Source organism: Mandrillus leucophaeus, unplaced genomic scaffold, assembly GCF_000951045.1.
Source record: "Mandrillus leucophaeus isolate KB7577 unplaced genomic scaffold, Mleu.le_1.0 Scaffold389, whole genome shotgun sequence".
Taxonomy (NCBI): Eukaryota; Metazoa; Chordata; class Mammalia; order Primates; family Cercopithecidae; genus Mandrillus; species Mandrillus leucophaeus.
In genome coordinates, this window is record NW_012104131.1 from 1,529,580 (window position 1) to 1,543,393 (window position 13,814).

The window sequence follows — 13,814 nt, forward strand, 5'->3', positions numbered from 1 at the left end:
TTAGCCTGCTCTGTAATAATGGAGCTGGGCCTTGTAAATATTTTTTTGCTGGCTCGTTCAATGTTAAGCCTTGTCAGTAGAGGGCACTGGAGGGACACTGTGATGCTCACTGGCTAAGCTCCTTTGGAGCATGGTTTTCCTCTACTGCTCACTCCCCAATATGATTTTCTCCAGTACTAGGTACCTGCAGAACACAGCTTTTTCTAGAGTTGGTGTCCCCCACACACTCCACTTTCTTTAGAGCTTGATTTGGGCAGCAGTAGTGTACCCTTGAGCCACAGACACCATGGACCTGCTCTGTCACCCAAGTCACTGCTCCCCAAACTCTCACCTCAGATCCACACGTGCCCACTGGGGGACCACAAGACTGGGTGTCTAGGGAGCCGGCTGCCCACCTTTGTCCCAGGCAGCCAGCCCAGAGCTGTTGTTGCCTGTGTGGCACATGAAAGTGCACTAAACTCCTGCAGGGGACAACCTCTGTGATTCCAGATTCCCTCAGCAGCCGGCAGTTTTCCTCAGCACTTAGCTAGTTCTAGGGTTCTGTCCCCAGCTGTGAACAGCCTCTTCTGGAACTTCAGGGGCAGATTTCTGGTAAGTCCCATGAATGAAGTACTTCTGTGACTTTTCTAGCAGGTAGTCAAAACTAGGGCATCTCCATAGACATCTCTGGATCTCAGCCCTGGTGAGAGGAGAGCTCTTCCTTGAACACTTATTTCAGCCTTAGGGGGAGTGGTTGCCCCTTATACTGTATTTACAACTCCTATATTTTTTAGAATTCTCCTTAACTCCCACTAGGCAATTTCCTGTTACTCCAAACCTCTTTTAATACTAGATTGTATTAAACTCTCTCTGTTCAAATTACTATGTGGTTTCTATCTCCTTACTAATCCAAAAGCCACCAACTATGTTTACAAGGTAAATAGATGGACAAATGTTTTGTTTTGTTTTGTTTTGTTTTGTTTTCTTGAGACGGAGTCTTGCTGTGTCACCCGGGCTGGAGTGCTGTGGCACAATCTCGGCTCACTGCAAACTCCGCCTCCTGGGTTCACGCCATTCTCCTGCCTCAGCTTCCCGAGTAGCTGGGACTACAGGCACCCGCCACCACGCCCGGCTAACTTTTTGTATTTTTAGTAGAGACAGGGTTTCACCGTGTTAGCCAGGATGGTCTTGATCTCCTGACCTCGTGATCCTCCTGCCTCAGCCTCCCAAACTGCTGGGATTACAGGCGTGGGCCACCGCGCCCGGCTGATGGACAATGTTTTAAAATGCAGTGCCTCTGCCTGGTGGGGAGGGAATACCAGTTACATGAATAATCTCTGGATCCACCTAAATCACTCCTCAAAATTCCTCTACTCCATAGTATGCCATAAGTAATCAATGCATATCTTTCATCCGTAATGTAAAAGTCATTCACAGGTGCAGATGTGGCAGGAAAGAGCATGTGAGACCCTGAGTTTGTGATTCCCTTGGCAGGTAATGTAGTATCATAATTACTGGTTTGTGTCAAACTGTCGAGGTAGAGAGTTGACTATCTCACAAATCCATATTCTATCAGCAACCTTTCACATTCAGAGATGACGACAAGGGAGATGTCTAGGGGTAGCTGAGAAGTTGGATGTCTCACCCTGTCCTTGTCAGTATTGAAACCTGTGCCTCACAGTTGCTGATGGTTAACTCTGTCACTCAGCTTTCTGTCTCACAACCTGCAGATATCTTTGTTCAGAAAGCTGTTCTTAGTTTACAAAAATTGCGTGTAGTTTAGTTATCCGCTGGTGGCGTTGCCCAGCCACCCAGTGTAACTCTCCTTTGCCTTTAGCTGAGATCTTTGAGGTGTGTCTACTGCTACCCGCTCTGAGACAGAATGTGGCTGTCTCCATGCAGTTTGATTTGCATCAGTGTTTGTCTCTTGTCATACATCCACATGCCACTTCCTGCTCAGAAGAAATGCTGCCAAGGGTGTAAACATGAACTTAAACATAATCAAAACTAACAAACTACAGCAGCAAAACACCATGAGATTTGATCCACCAATAAATGCAAACAGAAATGACTTTCTGCCACTCCTCTGTTCCCTAACACTTTAACCAGTAGATGAGGGGCACATAATACAACTTCTACTCAAGCACTTAAAGGTTTGTTATCAGGGCAAGATCTTTAAATTTTGTTTTTCTTTGTTTTGTTTTTAATTCAGTTAGGAAATACAGATGATAGGTAATGTGTGGCAAAGATCCAGTGAGTTTTATAGTAATTCACAATAGTGTACTTTTCTTAATCTATAATCTGTATTAGGATATTGGGATGTAATTTTGTGTTTTTTTCCTGCTTAGTGTGGTTACCCCTAACTCGTTACAGCATGCTTTAACTCAGTAGTAAGGAAGTTTTATATACCAAATTAGACATCATGGCAGTTAAATTCATCAGGAACCAGACTTTAAACCTCTGGAGTTGTAATGGTTTATTGTCACAAACATGGAAACAAGAAGTGAAAGGAAACACTATCTTATTTCATTAAATGTTACTTTCATGTAAAATTATAATGTTCTGCTTTCCAGTACTTCAGAAAATTGCTTCAGTTGAAATTTTTAGGTTAAATGAACAACTAGTATTTCTGCAACCTATGCTTCTCCATCTAGAGGGACAATCATGATGGATATTACCTTGATATTTTCCCTTCTCAATTTGTGTTTAAACAAGATCCCCAGGTAATTCATAGTCACTTTAAAGTTTGAGAAGCTGTAGTCTAGCTAACTGGAAGCCACCACTTTTTAATTAGATTATTTTAAATTTGTAAGATTTCAGATGGAAGCATATTTTTACCCCTGAGAATGATCCATTGATTTTAACACAGTGTCGCAACCAGTTAAAATTGTGTGTATTGCTTTAGCTTTTCACTTTATGAATATTTTTATTAATGACTTTTTAAAATGTCTACATATATACCAGAATACAGATTAATACTTTTTAAAACCAGGTCTCTGAATTTGACTCTTAGAAATTCATAAGAATTTAGAATTTAGAAGATCTCTGAAATTTTTTTTTTTTAATTTTTAAAAACTATTTTATGATTTTTGACTTCTCTTCCTCTGTGAATCTGATCTTTGGTAATTAGCAAATAGCCGTATTGGACATAGCATTTAAAGGTTTTAGAAAGTGTACAAGAAGAACAAACCCTTTATCTGCTAATCATTTCTAATGTGCAAATATGACACGTTATATCCTGAGTTTGCTGTTGTGCTGGTTTTTTTCTTATCAATTCTCAAACTTCGGAGTCCAACTGGAAGTTGACTGTAGGAGAGATTTGTTTTGTTTCATGAGCTGTTTTTACATAGGTCTTCCAATTTGGCAGGTAGTACTGACAAGGAACATGGCATTATTCCCAGAAAAAGGAATTAAGAATCCTGGTTTCATTTTACTCATTCATTTATTGTGTGTCTTTTGGCTTATGTCTTTCATTGTTCAGGTATCAATTTTCCCATTTTTATGATTGGAATAAGATATATATAAAATGATTTTACAGAATCATAATTTGCAATAAAACCTCAGTGCCTCATGTATATCAGCATAAGTCCCTTCAGTTCCATCAGTGTCCTTTTGGAAAACTGTGGGTCATTCCTGCTTTGGATTTTATCATATATCTCCAAGTCTAAATAACTTCTATTCATTTACATCAAGAGTCTATTTTGAAACACTCATCTTTGGCATATTAGAAATTAGTAATGCGATTGCCTTTGGACAGATATAACCCTTATCAGATGCTAGTTTTGATTTGCCCAAATCTTGTGATCTAGACAAGTAATTCTTAACCTTCGCTGCTTGTTAGAATTATCTGGAGAGCTTAAAGTAACAACAAAAGCAGAGTATATGCCCTGCTCCCACACCGATTAAATCAGAGGTGAAGTCTAAGGCACTTTATTTTTTAAGAGCTTTCCACTAATGTATATCCAGAATTGAAGACAACTGATAGAGATGCTTAGTGTTGAGTGGCATTCAGCATTAATGGAAGCCTGATATTGCACATTAACAGCAAAGTACAGAAAAGTCATAATGGAAATCCCATCAATGTTGGAATCTTTAAGTGATCAGGGTTGATAAGAGAAGATTCAGAAATAGTCTGAAAAGATCAAAACATCATCTTCCTATTTCTAGGCTCTGCCTCTGTAAGGTTCTCAACTTCTTAATCTTCCATTTTAAGATCTACAACCTTATTTTCAATCTTTATTTCTGAAAAGGTGCTTTGAAAAGTTTTAAAATCATTTATTTGTAAAACATTACCCAATGATAGGAAGCTATTTATAGTTTTTATGGTTTTTCCTCAGTTTTTTTTTCTTATCCCTTCTATTTAGGATATTAGTTCTTGACTCTCAAACATTTTATTTTAGATAATTTCAGTTAAAAACTCAGAATTTTACATTGAACCTGAGTTTGAACACAGTTAGAAAAATGCTGGTCTTAAACTGAACTGGCATGGCCAAGCCACCTAATCTCTTTGACTCTCCATATCGGTCAGTAAAATTGGAATAACAAGGGCTAGATGCAGTAGCTCATGCCTGTAACCCCAGCACTTTGGGAGGCTGAGATAGGAGGATTGGGGAGGTCAAGGTCAGTCTGCCTGGGCAACATAGCAAGATCTTATCTCTACAAAAAAAAAAAAAATAGTAATAATACTTCACAATATTGCTGAGACAGTGAGAACTTATGTATTAAATGTCATTTAATACCAGGGACCTAGTCAACATTTAACACAAGTTAAGAATTGTTTTTGTTGTTGTTTCTGATAAAATCTTGGTCCTCTTTCTTCCTTTTTCCAGTGAACAAATTTTTCTGGGTGCCTACTGTATTACCAACATTGTGGTAAGTGCCAGAAAAACAACCATGAATAGGATGCTATCCATGTCTTTCGTAAGCTTTCCTCGACGACTCTGTTAGAAGCATCCCAAACTAAAACCTACTGAGTGGGTCCTTACATAGATACACATGCACTCACAATGATAGGATTACTGTCCTTCTGATGAAGAATTCCTCTACTTTATGTTTTATTCCTAAAAAGAACTCTCTTCTATCTGCATCATTAATTCTATCCTTCTTTTCAATTCCCACCCTACCCATAGATATGATTTCTGACATAAAATGTTTTGGGAAAACTATCACTACTGTGGAAGAATCTAGTTCTGTCATATCCTCCTATTCTGTGCTTTCTCTGAACTCTTTTTTCCATGTTCTGTCAAAATATCTCAGGGAAACCAGCTCAATTCTTCTCAAATTCCTAATTTAGCCTACCTCTAGCTACAGAAAAATTGAGTATCACTAGATAGCCCTGGGGAAGGCTATCTATTTTTGCCTTTTTTTTTTTTTTTTTTTTTTGGCGGGGCGGGGAAGGGTAGTCCTCTCAGGAACAGAAAGGAGGTGAACACAGGTTGATGAATGTCTACCTTTCATCAAGATACAGTTAGAGGGGATGAGGTTGTAGTTCATCAACTGGGAACCACTTTCCTGTGAGACCCCAACATTTTGCCCATTCTTACCTTCCTGGAACCCCATAGATGAGGTTACTGCCCTATTATTCTGGAAGTGCCCTGAATCCTAAGCCTTAGGATCTTGAAGGCATGACTACAACTACTCTCTCTGCCACGGTTCTCTTCTCATTTTTCACTAAAGCCCATTAGACCAGGTCTAATGAAGTTCAGTTTTAAAGGTCAACCAACTGTTACACATTTAACATCTCTCAAGTGTGAGATAAGATTGTAAAATTACCTCCACTTGACATGGATAATTTATCTGTATTTTCATTTGTGTTTTTTATTTTTTTGCCCGCCCCTCACTCTTCATAGGATTGGAAAAATTGGACTTTCTTTCCAGTCAGTCTCTTTTTTTCTACCCTTAAATGTAGGTATTTCTCTGTCCTATTTGTTTTACATTACATTTACCCCAAGACTGACTCAAATTTTCATCTCTACTGCAGAGCTTTTTCATAATTTCCTGTCCCATATATCTTTTTGCTCATCCAAACTCACTTTGGAAGTTCCATTAGCATATTACATTTGCTACGTCCAAAACTGAACAAAGTATCTTCTTAATTCCTACCCTGAATCTGTGCTGCTTCCTGTATTTCTTGTCTTTGTTAATGTTATCACTTTACTCATTTGTATTAGTTTGTTCTCATGCTGCTAATAAAGACTTACCAGAGACTGGATAATTTATAAAGAAAAAAAGGTTTAATGGACTCACAATTTGACATGGCTGGGGAGACCTCACAATAATGGCAGAAGGTGGAAGAGGAGCAAAGGCACGTCTTACATGATGGCAGGCAAGACAGCATGTTCAGGGGAACTCCTTTTTATAAAACCATCAGGTCTCGTGAGACTTATCCATGACCACGAAAACAGTATGGGGGAAACCACTCCCATGATTCATTTATCTCCATCTGCCCTGCTCTTGACACATGGGGATTTTTACAATTTAAGGTGAGAGTTGGATGGGGACACAGCCAAACCATATCACCATTCATCTCCCATTCTTCCCTTTCTCTCACCAAGACCGTTGTTTGATTCCACTTCCTGGACTTTCTTGAAATCATTTCACTCCATCCTTTGGCTCCCCTCATCTCATTAACATCCATCACCTTTACGGGGGCTTAAAAACTTGTAATTTTTCTAAAACAGAAATTTGATTATGATCTTTCCTTTTTTCTTGTTTTTGTTTGAGACAGAGTCTCGCTCTGTGGCCCAGGCTGGAGTGCAGTGGCTCAATCTCAGCTCACTGCAAGCTCTGCCTCCTGGGTTCATGCCATTCTCCTGCCTCAGTCTCCCAAGTAGCTGGGACTACAGGCACCTGCCACCACACCCGGCTAATTTTTTGTATTTTTAGTAGAGACCGGGTTTCACCATGTTAGCCAGGATGGTCTTGATCTCCTGACCTCGTGATCCTCCTGCCTCAGCCTCCCAAAGTGCTGGGATTACAGGCATGAGGATTATGATCTTTTCTTAAAAACAGTTTTCTCCATTCCATCTATTTTGGAAAAAAATTGATAATTTCCAAATTCACTGAAAGATGTACAAGACTTCATGAACTGATCTTTAACTGACCTTCGAGTCACATCAGTTGTCATTCTCTCCCTGTGCCTTCCGCTTATGCTGTACTGAAGGACTGATCATGCTTTTTCTTGCTTTTATGGTTTTGCATCTGACATTCACTCTCTGTTTTCCCTCCTGTCTACCTGCCTAAAATGTACTTGTATTTCAAGATTTTGCTCAACAGTGTCATCTCTAAGAAAATTTCCCTAACATTTCTCCTGACCCTCTACGCTGTTTACTTTTTCTTTTTTTTCGAGACAGAGTATTGTCCTGCTACCCAGGCTGGAGTGCAGTGGCACAATCACAGCCCAGTGCAGCCTTAACCTCTTGAGCTCAAGCCATCCTCCCACCTCAGCCACCTGAGTAGCTGGGACTACAGGCGTGTGCCACCACATTTGACTAATTTTTGTATTTTTTTGTAGGATGGGGTCTTGCTATGTTGCCCAGGTTAGTCTCAAACTCCTGGTCTCAAGTCATCCTCTGGCCTCAGCTTCCTAAAGTGCTGGGATTATAGGCATGAGCCACTGTTCCAAGCCTGTGTAGCTTTCTTTGTCTCCTGTCATAACACATATCACACTGCTTTGTGACTGGCCTCTGACTTCTTATATTTCAATTTTGCTTCTTGAAGGTAAGGGCTATCTTTAATTTTGTAACCACAGCCTAGCACAACATTTGACACATAATTAATTACACAACTGTCATTGTGTGGTTCTGTAACTTCTTATATTCTTTTCAAAAGCTTAAGCGGTCATTTCGTTTTTTACATGAAGTTCTTAAAGCAACCAAAGCTCAGAAATATTGGAATCTCACTTTTATGAGCAATATATGCCAGAATTGGGGTTATCTTTTGGAGCAGAAGTGTCCACTCCATACTGAAAAGAATATAGAATTAGAAATAGTATATAGAACTAAGTTCTGCCTATTTTGTTTATTCCGCTTAAAATTTCCTGCCAAAAACCAGAGAATCCATCTTGGAACCTGGTTTTCTTATTTTAAATTTGGTGAGAACTTTGGAAGAGAAGTTAAAGAAAGTGTCAAAAGTTAATTTTCATTGCTATAAATGATATTTTCTTTAAAATGTATTTAGACCATAGGAGGAACAGGCATTTTCCCTCCCCTTTGTCCTTGCAAATTTCTTGACTGGCTATCATGGCTCATAGTATGTAATCGTTTCCTGAAAAGTCCTATTTTTCTTTTCCTTTGTTCCTGTTGTCCTATATTAGGGTTTAATAAACTTGCTGTCCCTTCTTAGGGTCAATTGCAAGCAATATTTTATCAAACCAAATTCTACATTTTTAACTTAATGACCTCTATAGGCTCCCTAGAGACACTGCAAGTAAAGCTAATGAATTCTCTTTTTACTATTAGAGCTTGTATTTCTGTGAGCTATTAAAACTAGCTGTTATAAAACAACAAATTAAATGCCACCGATTTTCTTGTTTTTAGGGGTTCCTTCAGGATTCTCAAGTACTATTGGGTCAGAAAATCTGGGAGTATGATAGTTTACTTACTGATGAAACTGCTATATTACCATCATTGGTTAAGCTGGAGTACACCTTAGTTTGAGAGTAAACTATATAAAATGAAGGCCACTATTTTAGGTGGATGCCTGGTAGTACCTATCAGTATACCCTTGCTTCCTTATGGAGCTCTCTTTTTTGTAATTCATTTAATGAGGTCCTTTGATTCCTTGGTTATCAAGTGAAGATATTCTTTTTTAACTCAAAATATATTTATAAAATTAATTTTATAAATAGTGGATATTAGAGTTTAAAAAGAATGTATTTTTGAATGGAGACGAATATCAATATTTTGCAACAATTAAATCGTAACAATTATTTTCTTCTAAAAGTGTAATTTTCTTGAGGATGAGATATCTTTGTTTTCTTGTTAACCATAAGAGTACATTGGTAGCTTGTGTTCGGTTGTTGGTTAAATGAATGAGTTGAGCCATGCCTGTAGGACTGAATAACTGCTAATACCATCTACCATTTCTGTTTATAGGTACTACCATTTAAAGATACCTTCTTCTCAGCAAATCTATGATAAAAAATATAAGTAACAGAAGAAATAACTGTTATTTGTCAAGTGACAAGCTTTTAATGTCAGAATGGCTCACCTAAAGCGACTAGTCAAATTACACATTAAAAGACATTACCATAAAAAGTTCTGGAAGCTTGGTGCAGTAGTTTTTTTCTTTATTATAGTTTTGGTGTTAATGCAAAGAGAAGTAAGTGTTCAATATTCCAAAGAGGAATCAAGGATGGAAAGAAACATGAAAAACAAAAACAAGATGTTAGATTTAATGCTAGAAGCTGTAAACAATATTAAGGATGCAATGCCAAAAATGCAAATAGGAGCACCTGTCAGGCAAAACATTGATGTTGGTGAGAGACCTTGTTTGCAAGGATATTATACAGCAGCAGAATTGAAGCCTGTTCTTGACCGTCCACCTCAGGATTCAAATGCACCTGGTGCTTCTGGTAAAGCATTCAAGACAACCAATTTAAGTGTTGAAGAGCAAAAGGAAAAGGAACGTGGGGAAGCTAAACACTGTTTTAATGCTTTCGCAAGTGACAGGATTTCTTTGCACCGAGATCTTGGACCAGACACTCGACCTCCTGAGTATGTTGAAGAATATTTATTGTTTATTCTTTATCATCAGGCTTTGCAGGGGACAGAGGGGTGAGCTAAGGAAGTTGCCTGTTCTTTAGCTACTCTAAGGCAGAAAATCAGCAAATACTGTTTATTTAACCTGTTGTATTTATTTTTTGCTTATAATGATTGAGGCTACATATCCCTATTTATGCTTGGTGAGGCAGTACAGATATGAAAATTATTAGCTTGGAAATTAGAAAACTGAATTCTAGATCTGACTGCTATCCACAAGGAAATCCTTTATTCCTAAATACTGTAGCTTTCTCATCTATTTAGGGGGAATTACTGGACAATTTTTATGGGAAATATAAAAGGTAGAGGAATTGTTTCCATTTCTCTGTGTATTTCTTTAGAATAAAAATGTTTAAAAATATGCCAAGATTTTGGAACTGATGGATAATATTTTATAGATTTGTAAACCAATTCACAGTCTTTGTGATTACTTTGACTCAAAGTCTTTGAGTACCTAATTATATTTCAGAATGCCCTATTTTTTGTGAACAATCCCGAGTAGCTGGGATTACAGGCACTTGCCACCGCAGCTGGCTAATTTTTTGTATTTTTAGTAGAAACGGGGTTTCACCATGTTGCCCAGGGTGGTCTTGAACTCCTGACCTCAGGTGATCCGCCTGCCTCGGCCTCCCAAAGTGCTGGGAATACAGGCGTGAGCCACTGCGCCCGGCCCACCCTCAGCAGATTATTCATTATTATTATTATTATTGCTATCATTATTTTGAGATGGAGTCTTTCTCTGTCACTGAGGCTGGAGTGCAGTGGTGTGATCTCAGCTCACTGCAACCTCTGCCTCCCGGGTTCAAGCGATTCTCCAGTGTCAGCTCCCAAGTAGCTAGGACTACAGGCATGCGGCACCACTTCTGGCTAATTTTTGTATTTTTAATAGAGATGGGGTTTCACCATGTTGGCCAGGCTGGAGTGCAATGGCACGGGTCTCCGCTCACTGCAACCTCTGCCTCCCAGGTTCAAGCGATTCTCCAGTGTCAGGCTGCCGAGTAGCTGGGACCACAGGCACACAGCACCCTGTCCGGCTAATTTTTGTATTTTTGAAAGAGACGGGGTTTCACCATGTTGGCCAGGCTGGTCTCGAACTCCTGACCTCAAGTGATCCTCCCACCTCAGCCTCCCGAAGTGCTGGGATTATAGGCGTGAGCCACTGCACCCAGCCCCTCAGTAGATTTTTAATTGTACAAGATAGGCCAGGTTTGGTGGCTCACACCTGTAATCCCAGCACTTTGGGAGGTCGAGGAGGGCAGATCACCTGAGGTCAGGAGTTCAAAACCAGCCTGGCCAACATGGTGAAACCCCGTCTCTTTTAAAAATACAAAAATTAGCCGGACAGGGTGCTGTGTGCCTGTGGTCCCAGCTACTCGAGAGCCTGACGCTGGAGAGTTGCTTGAACCTGGGAGGCGGAGGTTGCCGTGAGTGGAGATCTGTGCCATTGCACTCCAGCCTGGGCGACAAGAACGAAACTCCATCTCCAAAAGAAAAAGAAAAAAAAAAGTACGAGATAAGCAAACTGGAAGCAAACAATGCCTATGTATTTAGCTTTGCTTTCTGGATATTAGAGAATTACATTTGGCGGTGAACTTGAAGGTAACTTTTGGTCTATTATTTCACTCAGGTTTTTCTAGATTTAGGATTATCAATACTGGATCCAACTATATGAGTCCCTTAACGTTGAAACTGTGTAACTTAGATTTCTGTTGAGCTATTCTAGTCTGATTGATTCAAGTTTAAGTTGCTTATAATTTTTAGATGAATGTGTAAAGAAACTAATATCTATAAAATATTCTAGCTGTTATAACAAGGCACATTATAGTTCCTTTTATATAGTAATAGATTAGAATGCAGTATTGCACTTTACTGATTTGAGGAGAGTTTTTGACTGAAAGTCATCTACATTAAAAATCAATAATCATGATTTTTATTCTTTTGACATGACAATCAGTGACAGTGACAGCTCAAAATGAACTTTTTTCTCCCAATATAGCATTAAGAAGCTGCAATAATTTTCAATAGTGTTAATCACTAAGTAAGTGAAAAACAAGCACATTAACAACATTTTTTGGTTGGAGTTGAAGATTTAATTATTTCTTACTTTGGACAGGGTTTGTACAGGTGGTAAAGATTTGTTTTTTGACTTCATGATCCACCCGCCTTGGCCTCCCGAAGTGCTGGGATTAAAGGCATGAGCTACTGCGCCTGGCCTGGCCAACATGGTGAAACCTCATCTCTACTAAAAATACATAAATTAGCTGGGCATGGTGATGCACGCCTGTAGTCCCAGCTACTTGGGAGGCTGAGGCAGGAGAATCGCTTGAACCCGGGAGGCGGAGGTTGCAGTGAGACAAGCTTGCACCATTGTACTCCAGTCTGGTGACAGAGCAAGACTCTGCCTCAAAAAAAAAAAAATTTTGTTTTGTACTTCGAATGTAGCCAGTATCAGCAAATAACACGTTTTCTGAAGAACTGCTAATGTTTTCCATGCTCATTAGAAATATAGATCTAGTTTCTTCCAAAGCCAGATGGTCATGTGACTGATAATTTAGGCATGTTTCCATGTGCCAGGTTTTTCAAATGGTTTGACTGGGATGATACAGTTGCTTTGGCAAGTTATTTTAATTGCACTATTTTAAATGTGTAAAACAATTTTCAAAGCATACATTTAACATGTTAATTGTTTCAAAAGGAATGGAGTTTATGAAAGTATATTGTGAAATTTTATTAATTATGTTAATAATATAACATGACATTTTTACTTGATATTGGTAATTATCAGTTAAGCAAATAAATCCTAGTTTAAACTGATGGAAAATTTTGCAAGATTAAAGTGATAACATTTTACTAGTATGAATTTTTGTGAAATTTTATACTTTAAATCTTCAAAATCATTTTATAATTATCGATTAATACTATATTAATTAACCACACAGCAAATAAAGGTAGGAAAAAAATCTTAAACTAGAATTTCACTTTCTCCTCAAAATGCTTATAACAAATCATGAGTTTCCTCTTTTTTTCTTTAAAAATAAAATACCATAGTATGGAATTTTTCGTAATTTTTCCTTCTAGTTTATGTTGGTTATAAACTTTTATGGGTTCAAAATATAAGCTTATATTTAGTTATTTATTTCTGTGTAATTGTGGTTCAAGTGTGTATATGAATAGTTTGTGTTTGAGCTTTTTTTTAATTGGCAGTTTATCCAAAATTCAATTTAGAATAAATAATTTTATTTATGAATGATGAAGGTGCCCGTGCACCTGTATCATGCTTTGAAATCATGAAGAAACTGAAGAGCAGTGCCACTTTCACTCAGAACCCATCCTCTCCTTTTTCTAATCTGTTGTTGACATCTTCTCTTGATATTTTGCTCCAATCCAACTCCTTTTTTATCACTACAAATATTCCATTTGAAAGACTTGCTGTTAGAAAAGGGTATCAGAGACATTCCTATTGAGGTATGACTATGAAAGTAATTAATGGGATAATTTGTGTATCTTTTTTTAGGGTGGTTTTCTCAGGCCCCTAATATCACACTGGAAGCTACAGTTTCCCCATTGGCCCTGGCAGAGCAACTGAAGGGTGTTGGGCTCTTATCTCCATGAGTAAATTTAAATAATATTAAGAAGAACATAGGTTTTACAGTAAAGCTATTTTTTCCCTTTTGATTCTGTATACAGATTAAGTAAATTGATTCAATAAGTCTAGGAAATAAGAAACCTATATTACATACTTAGGTAAATATGTAATTAAAGATGATCTTTATAAAAATGATTTAATAGGCTGGGCACAGTGGCTCACGCCTGTAATTCCAGCACTTTGGGAGGCCGAGGCGGGCAGATCACAAGGTCAGGAGATTGAGACCATCCTGGCTAACATGATAAAACCCCATCTCTACTAAAAATACAAAAAATTAATTGGGCGTGGTAGTGGGCGCCTATAGTCCCAGCTACTTGGGAGGCTGAGGCAGGAGAATTGCGTGAACCTGGGAGGTGAAGCTTGCAGTGAGCCGAGATCACACCGCTGCACTCCAGCCTGGGCAACAGAGCAAGGCTCCGTCAAAAAAA

General features: G+C 38.5%; 1 protein-coding gene across 2 annotated transcripts in view; it reads left to right on the forward strand.

Annotated features, from left to right (window-relative positions):
* Positions 1–13,814, forward strand: part of GALNT3 (polypeptide N-acetylgalactosaminyltransferase 3) — a 47,898-nt gene that overhangs the window by 16,201 nt on the left and 17,883 nt on the right. Inside the window, exons 2-3 of one of the 2 annotated variants that reach the window (XM_011990987.1) lie at positions 8,517–8,638; positions 9,075–9,695. In XM_011990987.1, the coding sequence (XP_011846377.1) occupies positions 9,181–9,695 (515 nt within the window). In that variant the 5' untranslated portion in view covers positions 8,517–8,638; positions 9,075–9,180. The remainder of the gene's footprint in view (positions 1–8,516; positions 8,639–9,074; positions 9,696–13,814) is intronic. The other variant, XM_011990986.1, reaches the window with a different exon arrangement.